The sequence below is a fragment of the Ranitomeya imitator genome, chromosome 1, assembly GCF_032444005.1.
Source record: "Ranitomeya imitator isolate aRanImi1 chromosome 1, aRanImi1.pri, whole genome shotgun sequence".
NCBI classification, from domain to species: domain Eukaryota; kingdom Metazoa; phylum Chordata; class Amphibia; order Anura; family Dendrobatidae; genus Ranitomeya; species Ranitomeya imitator.
In genome coordinates this window covers 617848891-617874532 of record NC_091282.1, presented here as the reverse complement: position 1 = coordinate 617874532, position 25642 = coordinate 617848891, and the positions used below count along the sequence as shown (strand labels likewise).

At 47.0% G+C, this 25642-nt stretch overlaps 1 protein-coding gene across 2 annotated transcripts in view; it reads left to right on the top strand.

Annotated features, from left to right (window-relative positions):
- PALS1 (protein associated with LIN7 1, MAGUK p55 family member) overlaps window positions 1-25642 on the top strand; it is a 65512-nt gene that overhangs the window by 9881 nt on the left and 29989 nt on the right. The window contains exons 1-2 of one of the 2 annotated variants that reach the window (XM_069726696.1): window positions 16386-16516; window positions 22352-22838. In XM_069726696.1, the coding sequence (XP_069582797.1) occupies window positions 22475-22838 (364 nt within the window). In that variant the 5' untranslated portion in view covers window positions 16386-16516; window positions 22352-22474. Of the gene's footprint in view, window positions 1-16385; window positions 16517-22351; window positions 22839-25642 lie in introns of those variants that run through there. The other variant, XM_069726691.1, reaches the window with a different exon arrangement.

Sequence of the window (25642 nt, the reverse complement as noted above, 5' to 3'; positions counted from 1 at the left end):
CCATATTGTGCTCTGCACCGTTCATTATTGTCCCATAGCTGTGCCATATAATGCTCTGCACCGTTCATTATTTCCCCATAGCTGTGCCATATAGTGCTCTGCACTGTTCATTATTGCCACATAGCTGTGCCATATAGTGCTCTGCATCGTTCATTATTGCCCCATAGCTCTGCCATATAGTGCTCTGCACTGTTCATTATTGCCCCATAGCTTTGCCATATAGTGCTCTGCACCGTTCATTATTGTCCTATAGCTGTGCCATATAGTGCTCTGCACCGTTCATTATTGCCCCATAGCTGTGCCATATAGTGCTTTGCACCGTTCATTATTGCCCCATAGCTGTGCCATATAGTGCTCTGCACCGTTCATTATTGCCCCATAGCTGTGCCATATAGTGCTCTGCACCGTTCATTATTGCCCCATAGCTGTGCCATATAGTGCTCTGCACCGTTCATTATTGCCCCATAGCTGTGCCATATAGTGCTCTGCACCGTTCATTATTGCCCCATAGCTGTGCCATATAGTGCTCTGCACCGTTCATTATTGCCCCATAGCTGTGCCATATAGAGCTCTGCACCGTTCATTATTGCCCCATAGCTGTGCCATATAGTGCTCTGCACCGTTCATTATTGCCCCATAGCTGTGCCATATAGTGCTCTGCACCGTTCATTATTGTCCCATAGCTGTGCCATATATGCTCTGCACCGTTCATTATTGCCCCATTGATGTACCATAGAAAGCTCTGCCATATATAACGCTGCTGCTGCAATAAAATAAAAAAAAAAAAAAAAAGCCATACTCACCTTTCTTGCTTGCAGCTTCCGGCGTCTCTCCGCACTGACTGATTAGGCAGAGGGCGCCGCGCACACTAGTACGTCATCGCGCCCTCTGACCTGCACAGTCAGAGCGGGGCGGTGCCGGGAAGATGGAGTGGCGCCCGGCATGTGGAACGCGGACAGGTGAATATGTAATACTTACCTGCTCCCGGCGTCCCGCTCCTTCTCCCGGACAGCTGGTCTTCGGTGCCGCAGCCTCTTCCTGTCAGCGGTCACCGTTACCGCTGATTAGAGAAATGAATAGGCGGCTCCACCCCTATGGGAGTGGAGTCCATATTCATTTTTCTAATGAGCGGTCCCACATGACCGCTGAAGAGGGGAAGAGCTGCAGCACCCGGAGACCGTGGGACGGGCAGGGGGAGCGTCAGGATCGCCGGGACTAGGTGAGTATGCCTCAGCACCCTCTCCCCCTCACCCGCCGACCCTGCCGCCCACCGTGACTCGAGTGTAAGCCGAGAGGGGCACTTTCAGCCCAAAAATTTGGGCTGAAAATCTCGGCTTATACTCGAGTATATACGGTAAATGCTGTTGTCAGTGATTGACAGCAGCACATGGTGATGGTTGATGCCGCCAATACAGCGGGCAGGTTGCAGGCTCCCTTCCTGAGCCCGATGTGGTAGTATATCCTATGTTGGGAAGGGGCCTTTCACTTGGGGCATGTTCATTTCATGCCCCATTTCACCTACTTGATTTCCAAGGATATTTTCCTTGGCCTGTAGAATAATATTTGGCACAATGCATGGCAGGGCAACACCTCGGGCTTGGAGTGTGGTGAGGGATATGCCTGTATTAATAGGTCTTGCCGCATCGGCTCAGGGGGAGCGTGACCTCTGACCAATGGGGTGAAGATCAGACCCCAGTGAATATGCTGAATTTGTTGCACGGCTAAGTGCAGATAAATAGTGATTTCATCCTGGTGGTGTGGGGGCAGGGAAGGTGCTGCGGAGCAGCTGGTACAGGGGAGATAGGAGAATTGGTGATAGATGGTCCCACAGGCGAGGGGGGAACCTGTCTGCCTCCTTACAGCACAGGCTCTGTAGCTCCTTATGGAAGCTAATAGATGATCACATGAGAATCCTTGGACATAGACTATATGCCACCTCTGACTTCACCTAGCCCATGATGATGAGCTACAAATCCCAAACTCTACAGTAACCACAGAATATACAGAAAGATGTTCTCATCCCCACTCCTACGCCTGGGCAGACAGAAGGGGGCAGCGAACATTGACGTACACAGATCCAGACATATTTGGACAGTGATAGAATCTTCGTGATTTCAGCTCTGCAGGCCACTACTTTACTATTTTTGATTTGTAATGAAACAACTGAGATGCGATTGAAGTGGATACTTTCAGGTTTTATTAAAGGGGTTGAACAAAAATTTCCTGTGAAATGTTTAGTAATTGTGACCGTTTTTCTACAAAGCCGCCTCGTTTCAGAAGCTCAAGAGTAAATGGACAAATTAACTTTACCATGAATAAAATGTTCATTTTTAGTCCTTTGTAGAGGATCTTTTGCTGCAGTGATGTCCTGAAGTCTGGAGGCTATGGCCATCTTCATAGCTGGTGTCCTCTGGTGTGAGGCTCTGCAGCAATGATGACCTGAAGTCTGGAGGCTATGGCCATCTTCATAGCTGGTGTCCTCCGGTGTGAAGCTCTGCAGCAATCATGACCTGAATTATGGAGGCCATGGCCATCTTCATGGCTGGTGTCCTCCGGTGTGAGGTTCTGTATCAGTGATGGCCTGAAGTCTGGAGGACATGGACGTCACCATCGCTGGTGCCCTCCGGTGTGAGGCTCTGCAGCAATGATGACCTCAAGTCAGGAGGCCATGGCAATCGCCATTGCTGGTCTTCTCTGGTGTGTGGCTTTGCAGCAATGAGGGAGTGACGTCTGGAGGCCATGGCTGACACCATCGCTGCTGTCCTTCAGTGTAAGGCTTTGCTATCTTTACTGCGGTGACTTCAATTTCCTGTTTCAGTCTTTCTTCCTTAAAGGTGTTTTTCCCATGAACAGAGTACGTTAATCAATAGATCTTGGAATAATAATAATTTCCACAATTGGATGTTTATATAAAGTGTTCCTGTGCTGAGATAATCTTATAAATGTGCCCCTGCTGTGTAATGGCCGTGTCTGACCGTACAGGGACATGGTCTGATCATACCTCAGCTCCTGGGCAGGGGAGGACGCAGAAGAGAGGATACAGACAGGACAGGTAAAACATTTCCCTGCCTGTTTTGAACAATTTTTGTTAACTCAAAGAAGGAGAATCCTGTGATCCTGTGCTGTCCTGTCTGCATCCTTTTTTTTCCCCCCTTCTCCCATGGCAGCACCACTTGAGAGAGGGATCTGTCCATCAAGGACAGGAAACCTTCTGAATAAAAGGGCGGTACCTCTCCTGGTGGTCATAGCTCCACTGTATATCGGAGGGACACCACAACCACACCTCCAGTGTTCTGCTTCAGACCTCCCCAAGGTCATTCCGTGGTAACTTATGTTACAACACAATATAGTAACTTATGTTACAATGATGATGGTAACCTACCTTACAATATGGTTAATCCAGTTACTATATTGTGTTGTAAGGGAAGTTTAGATTTCTTGGAATAAAAACTGTTGCTTCTAACTTGAGAGGTTAAAATACATTTTTTAAAGTTGCTGGGACTATGGTGTTTTAATACAATAATAATAATAATTATATAGCTCTAACATATTCCGCAGCGCTTTACAGTTTGCACACATTATCATCGCTGTTCCTGACGGGGCTCACAATCTAAATTCCCTATCAGTTCAGTACAAGTTACCAATAACAACACTGTATTTTGTATTTAATTTTATTATTGAAAAATCAAACTGTTGAAATCTATTGAGAATAGTTTAATGTACAATATACATTCTCTCCATTTTGTGCCTGCCTTCAAAGAACAGTCTGTAGCCAATTTTTGGCTTGTGAATGTAACATAAGGTACCATGGAATGACCCCCCCATTCATTTGAGTCAAATTTAATTACATTCTAGTGCGCTGTGTTCAGGGAGCCCTCAGGCGAGCCCTGCGCATCAACAGACCCAGCATTTCACAGCCGCATTGCTTTCCACTTCGTCATCAGTGTGCGCCCCATGCATGTGCAGACCCGGGTGGCCATGTCTCCGGCGCACTCGACATGGGGCATGCCTCGGCAAGCACAGACCCGTGACAGCGTATCAGCAGAAGACTTTTTGGCAAAGTGGTTTCTGCCTGCACGAAACCTTATATAACCAGCCTCTGGCCACTGGTGGCATCTCATATCTGCCATTATTCCGGATCCTGCGGACAACAGCCAGTCCTGATGAGTTACAGCTTCCGTACTGTTCTTGCACTTTTCGGTTCTCTCAAGGTCAGGAAACCCTACTGATGCAGAGGACAGGCTACACCCTTTTATGTCAGTAGGTTTCTTGTCCTTGATGGGTGGATCCCCTCAGGTGTGCTGTCATGGGCTCTGTATAATCCCATTACCGATTTAGTAACTTGCAACGTGTGGCAATCCGTCGCTAATGAAAGTCTATGGAGAAAAAACGCATCCTGCAGGCAACTTTGCAGGATGCGTTTTTTCTCCAAAACGACGCATTGTGACGTGCGTCGAACGACGCTAGTGTGAAAGTAGCCTTATAAGATTCTCAGCACAGAAACATTCTTTTGGAGACCTCCAATTGCGGAAATTATTATCCCAAGATCTATTAATTAAAATGTTGATTAAAATGATCTTGGTTTGTGGGAATATCACTTTAAGTTTTGTCTTCAGCTTTTGATATTTTGGGTCATTATCCATCTGTCCTGTGAAGCAGCACACACAGGATTCATCCGGCTGCTTCTGTCTTCAAGTCACATCATCAATAATCACTGGTGACCCAGTGTCATTGGCAGCCACGCATGCCCTCGCCATCACACCTCCTCCACCATGTGTTACAGAGGAATGGATGCGATATGCCGAGGATTGGGAGCCATTCCAAGCCTTCTTCCCATCATCCTACTATAGGTTGATTTTAGTTTTGCATTTTCAGATCTGGGCTGCTTTTTTAGATGATTTTAGCAAAGTCTAATCTGGCCTTCGTGTTTTCAGGCTGATTAATGGTTTGCACCTTGTGGTGAGCTTTTGGTATTTGCTCTCATGAAGTCTTCTCTTTATTGTAAACTTGGATACTGAAACACAGACTTCCTGGAGTGTGTTCTTCACTTGGATGGATATTGGTAAAAGATTTTCTTCAGCATAGAAAAGATTCTGCCATCATCCGCCACTGATATCTACTGTGGACTTCTAGGCCTTCTTGAGTTCCCAAGCGCAACAGTGCTTTTTTTTTGCCGAATATACCAATTTGTTGATTTAGCCATGCTTAACATTTCTGCTACCTCTTGGATGAATTTTTTTTCCAGTATTATGATGATCTGTTTCTCTTCCATTGATCTCTCCTTTGCCTCATGTTGTGGATTCACGGCAACAGCTTCCAAATGCCACACCTGGAATTGGCTCCTGACCTTTTAGCTGCTTAATAGGAGATAGAATAATGAGGGTAAAGCTGATGTAGCCCATTAAAGAGCTTTTGAGATAATTGTCTAATTACTTCTGGTCCCTTTTGAAGAGTCAGCTACATATTAAAGAGCTGTAATTCCTAAACCCTTAAGGTACCTTCACACTAAACGACGCTGCAGCGATCCAGACAACGATCCGGATCCCTGCAGTGTCGCTGTTTGGTCGCTGGAGAGCTGTCACACAGACCGCTCTCCAGCGACCAACGATGCCGGTAACCAGGGTAAACATCGGGTTACTAAGCGCAGGGCCACGCTTAGTAACCCGATGTTTACCCTGGATACCATCCTAAAAGTAAAAAAAACAAACGCTTCATACTTACCTTCCGCTGTCTGTCCCCGGCGCTGTGCTTCTCTGTACTGGCTGTGAGCACAGCGGCCGGAAAGCAGAGCGGTGACGTCACCGCTCTGCTTTCCGGCCGCTGTGCTCACAGTGAGTGCAGGAAAGCACAGCGCTGGGGACAGACAGCGGAAGGTAAGTATGAAGCGTTTGTTTTTTTTACTTTTAGGATGGTATCCAGGGTAAACATCGGGTTACTAAGCGCGGCCCTGCGCTTAGTAACCCGATGTTTACCCTGGTTACCAGCGAAGACATCGCTGAATCGGTGTCACACACGCCGATTCAGCGATGTCAGCGGGAGAGCCAGCGACCAAAGAAAGTGCTGGCCCTCTAGCCCCGACCAACGACATCACAGCAGGATCCTGATCGCTGCTGCGTGTCACACTGAACGATATCGCTAGCCAGGACGCTGCAACGTCACAGATCGCTAGCGATATCGTTTAGTGTGAAGTTACCTTTACTCAAATTAGGATGTGAATACCCTTACATTAAAGCTGAGTCTGCACTATAAGCCCATATTGATTATACAACTGGATCGTGAATATGTTTTGGTAAACAGCAAAAATGCCAAAACTTGTCACTGTCCAAATATTTCTGGAGTTTTACTGTTATCACACCCCATGGACTGCGCTGTAATACTGGACACAGCCATTAGGCAGTGAATGGAGCTCTCAACCATACCTGTGCCACCCAGCCGTATCTGCCTGTACAGCAGTGAGCCTAGCCAGCTCAGATAGCCACAGTTTAACCATTTTAAATATGATCAATCATTGCAGCATTTATAAAGCTGGGTTGATGCATATGTACACCCATTCCCAGGGAGATCACAGGATGCCAGTGGGGGCGCTCTGCTATGTTGGTCGTCCTGTGAAGCCCAGCTATGTGTCTTGGCTTCACAAGAGAACCGTAATTTATTAGTAGAGTGCAATACTACAGTATTGCTGGATATAGTATAAGCGATAGAATGATCAAGTCTACCTGTGGGAACTGTGGGCGAAAATAATATAGATAAAATTAATATATTTCAGATAAGTAGAGGCGCAGCACACAATACATGTATAGTGATTGCAATGCATGAGACCAGGGATCAGAAGAATAAAAATTGAAGTCAGATACAGCGACCAAGTAAAAATGTAAAAAAAAAAAAAAGAAAAAAAAAAAAGTTAAATATTTTAACCCCTTTACCCCCAAGGGTGGTTTGCACGTCAATGACCAGGCCAATTTTTACAATTCTGACCACTGTCCCTTTATGAGGTTATAACTCTGGAACGCTTCAACGGATCCTGGTGATTCTGACATTGTTTTCTCTTGACATATTGTACTTCATGATAGTGGTAAAATTTCTTTGATAGTACCTGCGTTTATTTGTGAAAAAAAACGGAAATTTGGCAAAAATTTTGAAAATTTCGCAATTTTCAAACTTTGAATTTTTATGCAATTAAATCACAGAGATATGTCACACAAAATACTTAATAAGTAACATTTCCCACATGTCTCCTTTACATCAGCATAATTTTGGAACCAAATTTTTTTTTTCTTAGGGAGTTATAAGGGTTAAAAGTTGACCAGCAATTTCTCATTTTTACAACACCATTTTTTTTTAGGGACCACATCTCATTTGAAGTCATTTTGAGGGGTCTATATGATAGAAAATACCGAAGTGTGACACCATTCTAAAAACTGCACCCCTCAAGGTGCTCAAAACCACATTCAAGAAGTTTATTAACCCTTCAGGTGTTTAATAGGAGTTTTTGGAATGTTTAAATAAAAATGAACATTTAACTTTTTTACACAAAAAATTTACTTCAGCTCCAATTTGTTTTATTTTACCAAGGGTAACAGGAGAAAATGGACCCCAAAAGTTGTTGTCCAATTTGTCCTGAGTACGCTGATACCCCATATGTGGCAGTAAACCACTGTTTGGGCGCATGGGAGAGCTCGGAAGGGAAGGAGCGCTGTTTGACTTTTCAATGCAAAATTGACAGAAATTGAGATGGGACGCCATGTTGCGTTTGGAGAGTCACTGATGTGCCTAAACATTGAAACCGCCCACAAGTGACACCATTTTGGAAAGTAGACCCCCTAAGGAACTTATCTGGATGTGTGGTGAGCACTTTGACCCACCAAGTGCTTCACAGAAGTTTATAATGCAGAACCGTAAAAATAAAAAATCATATTTTTTCACAAAAATTATATTTTTGCCCCCAATTTTCTATTTTTCCAAGGGTAAGAGAAGAAATTGGACCTCAAAAGTTGTTGTCCAATTTGTCCTGAGTACGCTGATACCCCATATGTGGCAGTAAACCACTGTTTGGGCGCATGGGAGAGCTCGGAAGGGAAGGAGCGCCGTTTGACTTTTCAATGCAAAATTGACAGAAATTGAGATGGGACGCCATGTTGCGTTTGGAGAGCCACTGATGTGCCTAAACATTGAAACCCCCCACAAGTGACACCATTTTGGAAAGTAGACCCCCGAAGGAACTTATCTGGATGTGTGGTGAGCACTTTGACCCACCAAGGGCTTCACAGAAGTTTATAATGCAGAGCCATAAAAATAAAACAAAATTTTTTTTCCCACAAAAATTATTTTTTAGCCCCCAGTTTTGTATTTTCCCTAGGGTAACAGGAGAAATTGGACCCCAAAAGTTGTTGTCCAATTTGTCCTGAGTACGCTGATACCCCATATGTGGGGGGGGGAACCACCGTTTGGGCGCATGGGAGGGCTCGGAAGGGAAGGAGCGCCATTTGGAATGCAGACTTAGATGGAATGATCTACAGGCGTCATATTGCGTTTGCAGAGCCCCTAATGTACCTAAACAGTAGAAACCCCCCACAAGTGACACCATTTTGGAAAGTAGACCCCCTAAGGAACTCATCTTGATGTGTTGTGAGAGCTTTGAACCCCCAAGTATTTCACTACAGTTTATAACGCAGAGCCGTGCTAATAAAAAATATTTTTTTTCCCACAAAAATTATATTTTAGCCCCCAGTTTTGTATTTTTCCAAGGTTAGCAGGAGAAATTGGACCCTAAATGTTGTTGTCCAATTTGTCCTGAGTACGCCGATACCCGATATGTGGGGGGGAACCACCGTTTGGGCGCATGGGAGGGCTCGGAAGGGAAGGAGCATCATTTGGAATGCAGACTTAGATGGATTGGTCTGCAGGCGTCACATTGCGTTTGCAGAGCCCCTAATGTACCTAAACAGTAAAACCCCCCACAAGTGACCCCATATTGGAAACTAGACCCCTCAATGAACTTATCTAGATTTGTTGTGAGAACTTTGAACCCCCAAGTGTTTCACTACAGTTTATAACGCAGAGCCGTGAAAATAAAAAATCTTTTTGTTTTCCCACAAAAATTATTTTTTAGCCCCCAGTTTTGTATTTTCCCAAGGGTAACAGGAGAAATTGGACCACAAAAGTTGTTGTCCTATTTGTCCTGAGTACGCTGATACCCCATATGTTGGGGTAAACCCCTGTTTGGGCACACGGGAGAGCTCGGAAGGGAAGGAGCACTGTTTTACTTTTTCAACGCAGAATTGGCTGGAATTGAGATCGGACGCCATGTCGTGTTTGGAGAGCCCCTGATGTGCCGAAACAGTGGAAACCCCCCCAATTATAACTGAAACCCTAATCTAAACACACCCCTAACCCTAATTCCAACGGTAACCCTAACCACACCTCTAACCCTGACACACCCCTAACCCTAATCCCAACCCTATTCCCAACTGTAAATGTAATCTAAACCCCAACCCTAACTGTAGCCCCAACCCTAGCCCTAACCCTAGCCTTAACCCTAACCCTAGCCCTAACCCTAACCCTAACCCTAGCCCTAACCCTAACCCTAGCCCTAACCCTAATGGGAAAATGGAAATAAATACATTTTTTTTATTTTTCCCTAACTAAGGGGGTGATGAAGGGGGGTTTGATTTACTTTTATAGCGAGTTTTTTTAGCGGATTTTTATGATTGGCAGCCGTCACACACTGAAAGACGCTTTTTATTGCAAAAAATATTTTTTGCAATACCACATTTTGAGAGCTATAATTTTTCCATATTTTGGTCCACAGAGTCATGTGAGGTCTTGTTTTTTGCGGGGCGAGTTGACGTTTTTATTGAAAACATTTTCGGGCACGTGACATTTTTTGATCGCTTTTTATTCCGATTTTTGTGAGGAAGAATGACCAAAAACCAGCTATTCATGAATTTCTATTGGGGGAGGCGTTTATACCGTTCCGCGTTTAGTAAAATTGATAAAGCAGTTTTATTCTTCGGGTCAGTACGATTACAGCGATACTTCATTTATATCATTTTTTTTATGTTTTGGCGCTTTTATACGATAAAAACTATTTTACAGAAAAAATAATTATTTTTGCATCGCTTTATTCTCAGGACTATAACTTTTTTATTTTTTTGCTGATGATGCTGTATGGCGGCTCGTTTTTTGCAGGACAAGATGACGTTTTCAGCGGTACCATGGTTATTTATATCTGTCTTTTTGATCGCGTGTTATTCCACTTTTTGTTCGGCGGTATGATAATAAAGCGTTGTTTTTTGCCTTTTTTTTTTTTTTCTTACGGTGTTTACTGAAGGGGTTAACTAGTGGGACAGTTTTATAGGTCGGGTCGTTACGGACGCAGCGATACTAAATATGTGCACTTTTATTGTTTTTTTTTTTATTTAGATGAAGAAATGTATTTATGGGAATAATATTTTATTTTTTTTTTTTTACACATTTGGAAAAAATTTTTTTAACTTTTTTACTTTGTCTCAGGGGGGGACATCACAGATCAGTGATCTGACAGTTTGCACAGCACCAGGGGTGGATTAAGGGTAGCCAGGGCCCCGGGCTGTTCACACACTGTGGGCCCCCCCGGACATGTGACGGGGGTCATGATATACCCGAACCAGATTATTCCAGAAAAATGGCCGGGCCCTACTCTACTGTAACCTATTAAATATTTGTTAAAATCTGCAATACAATTTAGGTATATCTTGACCAATATCACCACATACAAGGCACAAATACCACCGCAGCATGACCAGACTGCAAATTACAACCACAGTGATCGAATAATATCACATACAAGGAACAAATACCACCGCACCATGTCAAGACCACATATTACCACTTGGTGACCAAATAGCACATACAAGGGACAAATACCACAACACCATTTCCAGACCACATATTACCACCACATAGTGACTGAATACTACAATACTGATCAGTAATAAAAAAACAAACAAAAAAAACACAATACTATCACCATAAGTGCCAGTATTCACAGGAGATCTGTACTTAGTATGCAGTGTCTGTGTAGAGGTAATACAGTGATCACTGGTGACATTGTACACAGGACCTCTGTATATAGTATACAGTGTATAGTGTCAGTGTATAGGTAACACTGACTCACCAGTGACGTCTCTAGGTGAAGTCCTTCATCTTTCATCCAGCACAGACCGCCATCATTTCTCGTTTCTGCAGGAAATAACACAGTTATCTCGAACTCCGCTTGCAGAACACATTACTTAATTTTTCACAACTTCTACATTACACCACATGAAGAAAAAAAGGCGATATAGTGTCACTCTGCACAGTAACAGGACCGCCCCCCCATTTAAAACAGTATACTCAAAAAATAAAAGAAAAACACAGCACTGCAGTAATAATATCCCTTTAGTAGCCTCTATGGTAATAATATCCCCCATCCTGGCCCCGTGTGTCTCATTCCTGGCTCCAGCCATATGTTCTCCCATCCTGCACTCATGAGTATCCATTCTACACCATATGATCTCCCCATCCTGCCCCATGATCCAATCCTGCCCCATGTCTTTCATTCTACCCCGTGTCTCCAATCATGCCCCGTGTCTATTCTGCCCATGCCTCCAGTCCTGCCCCCAGTGTGTCCAGCATATTACCCCCAGTGTGTCCAGCATATTACCCCCAGTGTGTCCAGCATATTACCCCCAGTGTGTCCAGCATATTACCCCCAGTGTGTCCAGCATATTACCCCCAGTGTGTCCAGCATATTACCCCCAGTGTGTCCAGCATATTACCCCCAGTGTGTCCAGCATATTACCCCCAGTGTGTCCAGCATATTACCCCCAGTGTGTCCAGCATATTACCCCCAGTGTGTCCAGCATATTACCCCCAGTGTGTCCAGCATATTACCCCCAGTGTGTCCAGCATATTACCCCCAGTGTGTCCAGCATACTACCCCCAGTGTGTCCAGCATATTACCCCCAGTGTGTCCAGCATATTACCCCCAGTGTGTCCAGCATATTACCCCCAGACAGTGTGTCCAGCATATTACCCCCAGACAGTGTGTCCAGCATATTACCCCCAGACAGTGTGTCCAGCATATTACCCCAGACAGTGTGTCCAGCATATTACCCCCAGTGTGTCCAGCATATTACCCCCAGTGTGTCCAGCAATCTGCCCCAGTATGTCCAGCATATTTCCCCCAGACAGTGTGTCCAGCATATTACCACCAGTGTGTCCAGCAATCTGGCCCAGTGTCTCCAGCATTGCCCCAGTGTCTCCAGCATTGCCCCCCCCCCCCAGTGTGTCCAGCAATAGCAAATGCAATCATTTGAGGCCCCCAGTCCCGACTGTGTCCTCCTCCAGCATCATTGCCCCAGTGTGTCCAGCAATCATCTGCCCAGCCAGTCCCCAGACTGTGTCCTCCAGCATTCCCCCCCCCCCAGTGTCTCCTGCATTGCCCCCCCAGTGTCTCCTGCATTGCCCCCCCCCCCCCAGTGTGTCCAGCAATAGCAAATGCAATCATTTGAGGCCCCCAGTCCCGACTGTGTCCTCCTCCAGCATCATTGCCCCAGTGTGTCCAGCAATCATCTGCCCAGCCAGTCCCCAGACTGTGTCCTCCAGCATTTCCCCCCCCAGTGTCTCCTGCATTGCCCCCCCCAGTGTCTCCTGCATTGCCCCCCCCCCCAGTGTGTCCAGCAATAGCAAATGCAATCATTTGAGGCCCCCAGTCCCGACTGTGTCCTCCTCCAGCATCATTGCCCCAGTATGTCCATTGTCCAGCAATCATCTGCCCAGCCAGTCCCCAGACTGTGTCCTTCCGCATTGCCCCCCCCCAGTGTCTCCTGTATTGCCCCCCAGTATCTCCTGCATTGCCCCCCCCAGTGTCTCCTGCATTGCCCCCCCCCCAGTGTGTCCAGCAATAGCAAATGCAATCATTTGAAGCCCCCAGTCCCGACTGTGTCCTCCTCCAGCATCATTGCTGCCCCCCCAGACCCAGTGTGTCCAGAAATCAGACTGCCCCAGTCCCAGACTGTGTCCTCCTGCTCCCAGCATTCTGCCCCTGGCCCCCCCCATCCCCAGTGTCCGACTCCTCCTCTCCGCCTCCACCGTTAGGTTATAAAAAAAAAAAAAATTCTCCAGTCCTCACCTTACCAGCGATCCAGGCGGTGAGCTCCCTCCAGCAGCGCGCACTCGCCAGCAACTGACAATGACGTCAGACGCCGGCGACGTGTGCGCTGCGCGCCTGCGGCCAACGGCTGTTGTTAACTATTGCCCCCGCACGGCAATAGGAAACCGCCGCAGGCAGCGCCGCCAGGGGCCCGGTGAGCAGATGAGACGGGGCCGATGCGGGCCCCCTCTCTCTGCCCACCGGGTCCGGGGGGCTCCCGGCACGGCTTGGCAGTGAGAGTGACGGCACGGCGGCCGGCCGCACGGGCCCGGCACATAAGGAGGAGGAGGTTAACGCGTCGGCGCGTGCGCGTCGCCACTGCGGCGCCGGCAACAACAGCAGTCTGACAGGGGCGGGCGGCTGGTGACTCACGGCCGGGGGTGCCACTGTGTGTCACTGACAGTGACTCGCTGTGCTGTCATATGATGCGAATCGATCATGCGAGTAATGCCCTGAATGATGGCGGCGGTCAATCTGCGGCAGCCCAGGGCCCCCCACACCACTGGGCCCTGGGCTACCGCCCAGATTGACCCTCTTATAATCCGCTCCTGCACAGCACTCTGTCAGATCACTGATCTGACTAGCAGCGCTGCAGCCTTCACAGTGCCTGCTCTGAGCAGGCTCTGTGAAGCCACCTCCCTCCCTGCAGGACCCGGATCCGCGGCCTTCTTGGATCCGGGGCTGGAGCAGGCAGGGAGGGAGGTAAGACCCCCGCAGCAACGCGATCACATCGCGTTGCTGCGGGGGGCTCAGGGAAGTCCGCAGGGAGCCCCCTCCCTGCGCGGTGCTTCCCTGCACCGCCGGCACATCGCGATCATGTTTGATCGCGGTGTGCCAGGGGTTAATGTGCCGGGGGCGGTCCGTGACCGCTCCTGGCACATAGTGCTGGATGTCTATCGCAGCTGACACCCGGCCGCGATTGGCGGCGCTCCCCCCGTGAGCGCTGCCGATCGCTATGACGTACTATCCCGTCCAGGGTCAGATAAGCTCAGGGTACCTCGACGGGATAGTACGTCTAAGGTCACAGAGGGGTTAAAACTATTTAAAAAATCCGGAACGACCTGAGCTATAACTGTCACACTAGTTAACTCCTTTTGTGCATACTGTGAAGAAAAGAAACAAACAAACCAAAAAGCAATGCTTTTTCATCATACCGCCGAACAAGAAGTGGAATAAAACGTGATCAAAAAGGCAAATGAAAATAAAAATGGTATTGCTGAAAACATCTTGTCCCACAAAAAGCAAGCCACCATAAACCTCCATCAGTGGAAAAATAAGTTATAGCTCTTAGAATGAAGAGATGCACAAATAATAATTTTTTTCTATAAAATAGTTTTTGTGTAAAAGCAACAAAACATAAAAAAAACTATATAAATGTGGTATCACTCTAATCGTACTGACCTGAAATCTGCATTATCAATTTTACTACAGGCAGAATGGCATTAGCCCCCCCAATTGCTGATTTTTGCCTCTAAAAAAATCGGAATACACAGAGAAAGTCATGTGCCCAAAAATGGTACCGATAAAAACTCATCACGCAGCAAAAATCATACCCTTACATGACTCTGTGGGTTAAACTATGGAAAAATAACTCTCACGATATGGCGATACAAAAACTTGTTTTTGTAAAAGAAAAAGTATTTTTTAGTGTCAGCAGCCAAACTTAAAAATCTGATATAAATCTGGTATTGCTGTAATTGCACACCAACCCGAAGAATAAAGTCGCCTAATCACTTATACCGCACAAAGAACGGCGTGAAAAATAAATAAAACCAATTCTTGACCTGCTGTTGATTTGTTCATTCTGCCTCCCAAAGATCGCGGTAAGGCTCGGCGCACATTTATCCTACGTTCTGCACTGAGCCCTTACATTGGGGTTTCTGTGTAAATCACTGAAGTACATGATTCAGACGTAACCCCCAACGAAAGATTGATTGCAGACAATTTTCTATTCCAAAAGTCAAATTGTGCTCCTTTTGAGCCCTACAATGCGCCAAAACAGTCGTTTTCTTCCACATATGGGATATCAGTTTACTTACGGTAACAGAAATTGCACAACAAATTTGGGGGTCTATTTTTTTTTTTTTTTTTGCTACCCTTGTAAAAATAAATAAAAAAATTGTGGGAAAAGGTCAATGTTCCTTTTTTTTTCCATCCACATTCCATTAATTCGTTTGAAGCACCTGAAGGGTTAATAAGCTTCTTGAATGTGGTTTTGAGCACCTTGAGGGGTGCAGTTTTTAGACTGGTGTCACTTTTGGGTATTATCTGTCATATAGGCCTCTCAAAGTGGCTTCAAAGGTTAACTGGTCCCTAAAAAATAATTAAAAAAATGGCTTTGTTAATTTTATGGAAAAATGAGGAATCGCTGGTCAACTTTTAACCCTTCTAACTTCATAACAAAAATATTGCGCTGATGTAAAGTAGACATGTGTTAAATGTTGTTTACAAATTTGTATGACAAGACTCTTTGGTTTAAGGGCATAAAAATTAAGTTTGAAAATTGCGTCATTTTCTGAATTTTCTCCAAATTCCCGATTATTTTCAGAAGTAAACGCAAGTCATATCATACATATTTTACCACTATTATGAAGTGCAATATATTCGGAATAAACGTTCTCAGTATCACCGGGATCCGTTGAAACGTTCTAGAGTTTTTACCACATAAAGTGACAGTGGTTAGAATTGAAAAAATTGTCCGGGTCATGAAGGTGAAAACCGGCTCTGGCGTGAAAGGGTTAAAGTATTCCTGCATTTTGAAGGGAGTGGTTCTGATGTGATGGCACTTTTATGGACTTGCAGCAATTAATATTGTCAGTATGTCCAGTTCAGTTAGATTGGGACACATGGTGGCTGAGCTGTGCATGTGATTCTCGCAGAGCCATGGCTGTCGCTGAGCACAGTCTCTTTTCAGGGCACAGATGGTGGAGGTTGCGGGCTGTTGCCATCTTGTACAGCCAGTCTGATTAGCTCTACTACAAGGGGCTGATCCTGCGTCTTCCTATTGTGTAGTGACTAAGTGCGGAGGTGACACCCTACACTAATAACAGCTCCGTGCCAAGTCATTGTTTACCCGGCAGATTTCGGATTCCTTCCTCCGCCTTTGCCATTTCCAATCTGTACCCTAATCTGGGCCTCGGTGCCAGTGACCAAGGTCCATATTCGGCAGTGTGGTCTCTATGATGGACGGGGCAGCAGAGACACCTGTGCGGGACGAATGAGTGCGCCTCGACTTGTACTAACTATCCGGATCCATGACTTCTAGATTCTGGATTGCATCACAGGACATCTTGCCACACAGGTCTTCAGAGATCATTCACGGCGAGATTTCCTGTGGTTAAGGTATATGTATATATACGCACACACCATGTTACCCCACAATGTGCAGCCTGTATAAGGCGTCTGATGACACAAGCCCTTTATTTCCATGGGGGCTTAGCATTCCCAGGCTTGCCCACCAGTTGCTATAGGAACTAATGGTCTTGACCTTAGGAATGCTTGTGGAATGCTAATCTCCTGTAAGAAGTGTCAGCCCCAGAGCCTGCATCATCAGATGGAGGGCTGTACATGGAGGACTCCTGCATCTTGGGGAAGATTTATAGAACAGCTGCTCTCTTCCTGTGATAGAAAAGGGGCTGGCTGGGCCATTGTAATGAGCCAGCTCCCTCCCAGTTCTGTGGTCTGAAGTTGAACTGACAAGGTGTTTTTTTTTAAATTTGGGGGGGGATGTTTTTTTTTATTGCATTTTTAGAGATGGCAACTTCAACAGGCCCATGGCTTCCCATGATCGTGTGCTCGGGCAGCCAGTCCGTATATCTGGCGGTCAGTGAGTGACGGGGCGTTTAGCTGGGCTCTTGTTGCTGCGCTTCTCTGGACTTGTTTTTTGGCACCAGAATAGCCGGTCCTGCCTCCTCCGCTGCGTGCCGCCACTTCCAGGTCACATCTACATATGATCTGCGCTGTGAATACGTTACACATCTTGTATATGAGACAGAGTAGAAAATGATAAATGATCTGCACCTTGCAGCCATTTTCCTGGCTGTTCTATAATAATTTGTTTTAGTTGCTTGTAGCAAAGGCAACTAAAGTGTAAAGTATGGAGGAGGGGGCAGAGAAGCGGCTTGAGCCTCCGAGAGCTGGGCTTATTCTATAGATATGCTCTTATTTAGTGAGGGTAATATCTGGTGTTGCATGAAACCTCCTTCCATTCCTGTCTGCCCTTTTGAGTGCACTGTGTCTGCACAGTGTCAGGCTGCAGATCAGCAGCCACATTCTTCACATATCTCTCCATTGCCACATTATTCCCCAGAGCCTGTTCACCTCAGGTGAGGAGCTGTGACGATTTCTGAAGGAGGCCTTCCATCATACCTGTACACTGAGGCTTCCCCTCCTGTGACTAGAAGATTACAGCTTTTCAGGGGCAGCACTGCCCAGTGCATGTGTTCATCAGATTATCCCATTACTGATTATCTGTAATCTACAACGCCGACCATTCATTCTCATTCTGTAACTACTTGACACTTTTTTTTTTCCTTTTGAAAAACTATTGGTGAAATGAATAAACCCCCTCTATTTAGTTCCTTTGGTGTACCACCAGTGTTTTTTTTTTGTTAATATTGCAAAAGTACACTCAGTTTTCCACGTTGAGCCAGTTTTGCCGAGCTGTGCTTTTACCGGGATCATCAAGTGCCATTTCTTCCTGTAAAAAGCAGTCACAGACCAATCATTCTGGTCATCAAAAGTAAATGCATCACATCAAAATAGAAAACTTACCAGGACCACGGGAAGCTGGGGCAGGCTTACAAAGTTTAGGCAGGCTTACCAGGACCACGGAGATGTGGGCCAGGCTTTCAAACTATGCAGTCTTTTGAGGACCACACAAAGCTTTGCCTGGCTTACCAGGATCACGAGAAGCTGAGTTAGGAAAGCTTACCAGGACCCCAGGAAGCTGGTCCAGGCTTACCAGTATCACTGGAAGGTGACTTAGGCTTACAAAGTAGGAAGGCTTACCAGGACCACAGAAGCTGGGCCAGGCTTACCAGGATCACTGGAAGGTGACTTGGGCTTACAAAGTAGGAAGGCTGACCAGGAGCACAGAAAGCTGGGCCAGGCTTACAAAGTAGAAAGGCTTACCAGGACTACGGGAAGCTGGGCCAGGCTTGCAAAGTAGGAAGGTTTACCAGGATCATGGAGAGTTAGGCCTGACCTACAAAGTTGGAAGGTTTACCATGACCACGGGGAGCCATGCCAGGCTTGCAATATAGGAAAGCTTACCAAGGCCATTGGGAGCCAAGGCTGGCTGGGCTTGTTGGGACCATGGGGAGCATGTGGATCACATGCACTCTGGGCCTGGTGTGCTGGAACCAAGGTGAGCTGGAGTGGGCCCAGCTTGCCTGGACCATGGGGAGTTAGAATGGGTTGGGCCTGGCTCATTGGGACTACAAGGCGATTGGGTGGGCTTTTCTAAGACCATGGGAAGACGAGGCGAGCTGGCTTGCTGGGACCAAGAGGCGGGTGCTGACTGGCTGCTGAGTAAGGCTACGTTCACATTAGCGTTGTGCGCCGCTGCGTCGGCGACGCAACGCACGCAAAAACGCTGCGTTTTGCGACGCATGCGTTGTTTTTTGCCGAAATTTGGACGCAAGAAAAATGCAACTTGTTGCGTTTTCTTGGTCCGACGCTTGCGGCAAAAAAGACGCATGCGTCGCACAACGCAACAAACAAAAACGCATGCGTCCCCCATGTTAAATATAGGGGCGCATGACGCATGCGTCGCCGCTGCGTCGCCCGACGCAAACCCGACGCAAACTAGCATAACGCCAGTGTGAACGTAGCCTAAAAGGTAATGGTGGCACTGCCATGACTACTAGGCAAGATTGGGTACCTGTTTTAACAACTAGGGGAGTGAGTCCAACTTTTGTTACGGAGTTTGGGGGTAACTGTATTCTTTGTATTAAGGTAAAGTATTGACACAGCTATTTCTTTAGACTACGTTCCCACAATGAGTATTTGCAAGTGTTCTGATATTACAGATTTTCTGTACCTATTAGGCTGCTTGTGGTTTTTACATGCCTTCTTATGATTCTGTAGTTTTTGTCATTTTAATGTCATGTTTTAAATAAGTTGCTTTGTTTTTGATGCGTTCTGATATTTTACTTTTGTCAAATCTTTATTGATGCAGATTTTACATGCATTTTTTTTAACTTGTATTTTCCTGCATCTAATGCGGTTCTATGGGGAATATCCACACACAACAATTAGCCCAGCGGCAAGAAAAATGTTGTGTATATGTAGTAGCTGGTCCTGTACTCACTACGCGCTCTGATATGTAATGTCCTGTCTATCTGCGCTATGGATCATGGGTGGGCAATTTAATCTTCCTGAGTGGCCACATGAGACTTAGACTCTTGTGGAGGGCCGAACAATAGAATGAAATTAATTCTGCTCAATTTTAATATTAACATATAATTAATATTGAGCAGAATTAAGTATTATACAGTAACTTACTGTATACCGTTTATACTGCATTAGCCCCCACATAGCCCCTGTATACATGAGCATCCCACATAGCCCTCTGTATGCAGTATGAGCCCCCACCAAGCCTCCTATATGCAGTATGAGCCCCCACCAAGCCTCCTATATGCAGTTTGAGCCTCCACCAAGCCTCCTATCTGTAGTATGAGCCCCCACAAGCCTCCTATATGCAGTATGAGCCCACACCAAGCCTCCTATATGCAATATGAGCCTCCACCAAGCCTTCTATATGCAGTATGAGCCCCCACCAAGCCTCCTGTATGCTGTATGAGCCTCCACCAAGCCTCCTGTGTGCAGTATCAGCTCCCCACCAAGCCTCCTGTATGCAGTATGAGCCCCCACCAAGCCTCCTGTATGCTGTGTGAGCCTCCACCAAGCCTCCTATATGCTGTATGAGCCTCCACCAAGCTTCCTATATGCAGGATGAGCCTCCACCAAGCCTTCTATATGCAGTATGAGCCCACACCAAGCCTCCTATATGCAGGATGAACCTCCACCAAGCCTTCTATATGCAGTATGAGCCCCCACCAAGCCTCCAATATGCTGTATGAGCCTCCACCAAGCCTCCTGTGTGCAGTATCAGCTCCCCACCAAGCCTCCTGTATGCAGTATGAGCCCCCACCAAGCCTCCTGTATGCTGTGTGAGCCTCCACCAAGCCTCCTATATTCTGTATGAGCCCACACCAAGCCTCCTATATGCAGGATGAACCTCCACCAAGCCTTCTATATGCTGTATGAGCCCCCACCAAGCCTCCAATATGCTGTATGAGCCTCCACCAAGCCTCCTATATGCAGGATGAGCCTCCACCAAGCTTCCTATATGCAGGATGAGCCTCCACCAAGCCTCCTATATGCAGTATGAGCCCACACCAAGCCTCCTATATGCAGGATGAGCCTCCACCAAGCCTTCTATATGCAGTATGAGCCCACACCAAGCCTCCTATATGCAGGATGAGCCTCCACCAAGCCTCATATATGCAGTATGAGCCCCCACCAAGCCTCCAATATGCTGTATGAGCCTCCACCAAGGCTCCTGTGTGCAGTATCAGCTCCCCACCAAGCCTCCTGTATGCAGTATGAGCCCCCACCAAGCCTCCTGTATGCAGTATGAGCCCCCACCAAGCCTCCTGTATGCAGTATGAGCCCCCACCAAGCCTCCTGTGTGCAGTATCAGCTCCCCACCAAGCCTCCTGTATGCAGTATGAGCCCCCACCAAGCCTCCTGTCTGCAGTATCCGCTCCCCACCAAGCCTCCTGTATGCAGTATGAGCCCCCACCAAGCCTCCTGTATGCTGTATGAGCCTCCACCAAGCCTCCTGTGTGCAGTATCAGCTCCCCACCAAGCCTCCTGTATGCAGTGTGAGCCCCCACCAAGCCTCCTGTATGCAGTATGAGCCCCCACCAAGCCTCCTGTATGCAGTATGAGCCCCCACCAAGCTTCCTATATGCAGTATGAGCCCCCACCAAGCCTCCTGTATGCAGTATGAGCCCCCACCAAGCCTCCTGTGTGCAGTATCAGCTCCCCACCAAGCCTCCTGTATGCAGTATGAGCCCCCACCAAGCCTCCCGTATGCAGTATGAGCCCCCACCAAGCTTCCTATATGCAGTATGAGCCTCCACCAAGCTTCCTATATGCAGTATGAGCCTCCACCAAGCCTCCTGTGTGTAGTATCAGCTCCCCACATAGCCTCCTGCATACAAATATCCCATAAACATGAAGGGGAAAAAAAAAAACCCAAACCATACTCTCCTTGATCCCGTTCCCCTGGTGCTCTGCTTTTGTCTCCAGTGCACTGATTGCCAGCAGCAGCTCAATGAAATTATATCATTGCTTCTGCTGTGTCACATGCTGATTGCATCCAGAGTATGCAGATAGCGTTGACAGCAGGCGGTGTTGGATGGATGGCGGGGCAGGGGAGGGTACGGTTAAGGCTGTGGGCCACGGTTTCAGCCCTTCGGCTGTCTTGGACCGCTGGCTGGACTGGAGCAGCCAGAGGGCCGGATGTGGCCCTCGGGCGGCAGTTTGCCCAGGTCTGCCATGAATGGTTACAGATTCTGTCTGCAGCCCCCCCGCTGCCGGCGGCATCCCTGCGGCCCCCCTGCTGCCGGCGGCATCTCTGCAGTGCCATGCTGCTGGAGGTGATTATCTCCTCTGCTTTTTAGTTAAGCTCGTTATGCTGCATGGCTCTTCTTTATAGTAGCATGGCTGCACAGTTGGACTTGCGTTCAGCGGGTGGCAATGTGATTTTTAATTATCCGCCATACAGTGGCTTTATTGTTTTCCGCTGCTCCGGCTGTCCTGGTATTAAGCCTCTCGGGGTGGGGGTCCGGTTAGACTTTTGAGATGCAGGTCGTCAACGTGACTTGAGTTTACTGCTCAGCGCTCAACACTTAATTTCTGGCACCTCCACTGTAGACGTGGAATCTGAATTGTGCCCTTACTTTGTGACTAATCTTGGCAATGTATGAATACATTAAAAACTTGGTGTTACCAAGCCAAAGGGGCGTGTCCCAACAATGTCAGAGTTTTGTCTTGACAGTGTGATTGGTCACACCCAGGTGTCAATTTATTCAGAATTTTAGGGTGCTAATAATGCTGTTACTTTTTCTACACCTCCTAATTCCTATTTTTGTCCTTTGTTAGGTTCGTGGCCATCCGGAGCAGTTCTACTCCCTTAGTTCCCAGGAAGCAACGATGGACCAGGATGGACTAGATGGTCGGACTCCCCTCCGCCTATAAACCCAGCGTACGTCGCTCTCAGCAGCCATGACCACCTCCCACGTGAACGGTCATGTAACGGAAGACTCTGACAGCGAGAAGCAAAATGCAGATCTCTCTCCGGACGAGCCGCAGAAACACAGAGAAATGGCTGTGGACTGCCCGGGTGACTTGGGCACAAGGGCAATGCCCGTACGAAGGAGCGCTCAGCTGGAGCGGATCCGACAGCAGCAAGAAGACATGAGACGGAGACGCGAAGAGGAGGGGAAGAAGCAAGATCTGGATGTTAATTCTTCCATGAGGCTCAAAAAGTTGGCACAGACTTTTCCTAAAACTGGAATAGATAACCCTATTTTTGATACGGACGAAGGACTTGTTCTAGAAAGTCCGAGCCGAGCGGTAAAAGTATTAGGTAAGGATGTCATTCTGTCATATTTATATTCCTGGAGGTGTGCAGACCCCACATAAGAACACACCCATTGTGCGTCATGGACCCGTGGGCAGCATACCAGTGTGTAATTACTCCATAAAGTGCCACACTCGTTCTCTGGGCCCATATTGTTTCAGATGACCATAATGGGGGTCCTGTGTTTACATAAGTTGACAGCCCCTGTAGTCACTGTCTATAGGATTGAGGACAATTACAGCTCAGTACCAAGGACAATCGGGGACTGCTGCATACAAATCGTGGACACAAGACTCTGTAACCCCCGTTCTGTTATCCCAGCACTCAGACACATCACCTGTCCTGTGCATTGATAAATTATTATTGCGGGGGCTCCTTACAAAATAAAACGACCCTCACCATGGTCCTCATTTACTTTAATGGGTGTAGACAAAGTAGAGGAACTGACAACTCAGGAGATTAAAGGAATTCATGATTTTTATTGTACAATTTGGAGGGAAAGTTCACACTACTTTATGAAAATATTCAAGCTATGAAGCTGACCCCTGCCCAACAACGTAGGATGGACATACATCTGGTGCAGGTATATGGGCTCGGGACTGATCCCATTGTATACTTGGAGGGTGCTGGCTGTAGTGCACAGTTGGCACCTAACACCAGTGTTTAGAGCTTTGACCTCTGTTTGACCATTTAGATATTTACCGTGGTCAATATTGGACATTGGCATTTGAACGGTTCCAGCGCCTCACCTGATGGGTTGCCCTGTTATTGCGGGGCTACTGAAGGCCCATGTTGTCAATGGTTCAGTATTGGGGAAGTTATGTCTCCTCGTAGAAGAGGAGTAACAAATGAAACCTCAGAAATGAAAAATTGCCCAGTAGGGAAGGTGTTAACTGTTATGTCTGAGACAACTGTTGGCACTTCACAGAGTATAAGATGCAGAAATCTCCAAAACAAGGTGCACCACTCTCTACCCTATTATCCATTGTAGCTGATGGCCCCAGCTGCAGTGACAGGAGAGGCGCTGCGCATGCACGTCTCGCTCCGGTCACTGCTGTCAGGGATCCCAGTTTTTTTTTTTTTTAAGTATACTTGGGCTTTCAGTATAAATTGAAAAGGGGTAGAGAGCCTCCTTTACTGCTGCGTCAGTCTGCAGAAGGCAGGGACGTAGCCATAAAAAAGACCCAGCTGCGTTGATCAAAAAGTGTAGAGATTAAGGGTAAGGATTCCCTATGCGGTGATTACATGAGCGGCTGGTCTGAGCTGGTCCTACGTAACCCTGGCAGGTAACTGAGTGCACTGACTCCACGGCACGCTTGCCCTCCTAGGTGTGGCCTTACCTTATGATTAGTTATTTAATAGCTGGGTATTACTGCATAGCCTTGCATCTATCTAAGGTGTTATCGGGCCACCATGTTGCTCCAAAGTAAGGTAACGTGTGTCATTTTACATCTGTTAAAGATACGTACGGACAGGACAACCCTGGGAGCAGTCTCCTTCATCTGAACGACCACTAAACTATTCTGGTGCTAGGGTCAGGGTTTGCGGTGATCAGTTGATCGCTCCGGTGGTGGCGTGTAGAGGAACCAGTTTGTTTTTGATGAGCTGTCCTGAATTGGGAGGAGGCAGCACCTACTAGGCGTAGTCAGCTGACCGAGTACAACAGGTTTACAATGGAGCGTGGTGTTCTCGGAGACCCCCCATTAGAAGTGTGAGCTGTGACTCCCTCCCCCTTCCCTGTGATCAGCTAATTTTGGATTCCCAGGACAAACCCCTCAGATTTCCTGATGTGTTGCATCCATGTCTGTATTTCTCCAGGACGAGATTAGTGTGACCTTCACTGTTACATTCTTGGATTTTCTCATACATCTGAGCATTCACATGGCCCTAGTAAACCTCGCCACTCTTATGTACAAGGGTTACATTGGGGCTCGGGAAAAAATCTGACCTCATGTCATTATTGTGGAGGCCATAATGGACTTGTGGTTATACATTGGGCATAGTGGCCATCTTCATGTGTGTGACCACCGCCCGTATAATTCGTGAAGGGAGCGGTGGTCTCCTGTGTGCACGACTGTGTCATGCAGTCACCTTCCTTCTCTCGCTATAAGGTTAGCCAATAAAGCCAAGTCATTCTCTCACCTTTAGGGGATAACTTGCTGATTGCTTAGCTCTCCGGGGCCCTGAGATGGGGACTATAAGACCCTGAGAACGGGGGTCTGCAGCCTTATCCTGATTGGCTACGGAGCAGAACATGTGCGGTTTCTGCTGCAAATATCCAAGTGCTGTGCTTGTCAGTCCGAATAGTCTGAATAGCCTGGTTCTTGCGGTACCAGAGCCCTGATATAGGTATCTCTAATGGTCCCAGTGATTGGACCATCATTAGTTAGCATGTTATTCCATATTCATTGCTTTTGTGGAATTAACCCTTTAAGGTGGGAGCCGTAGCATTTTTCAGGCTGTGCATCAGAAGTCAACAGCCCAAATCTGTGCTGTGCCAAGCTCCGGAAAATTAAGGCTGCAGAACGTTAAGACTCTTCTGAAGTTCGAGATGAAGCACTCTGTGCTTGTGGTGTATTTGTTTCCAGCCCTTGTGTGTGGCACTGTACACAGCCATTCCTGGTGGATCACACCCAGCTGACAATACCATATAGGTCCTTTCTTCACCACCGAGGACCTCACATTTTCTTATACAAAAAAGTGAGTTCAGCTCTGAGGGTTCGTGTCGTGAGCTGCATTACTGCCGTATAGACTTACCACATGGGACAATGTTTGTGTTCCCACCGGAAAGCGACAAGGTTGTCTAATTG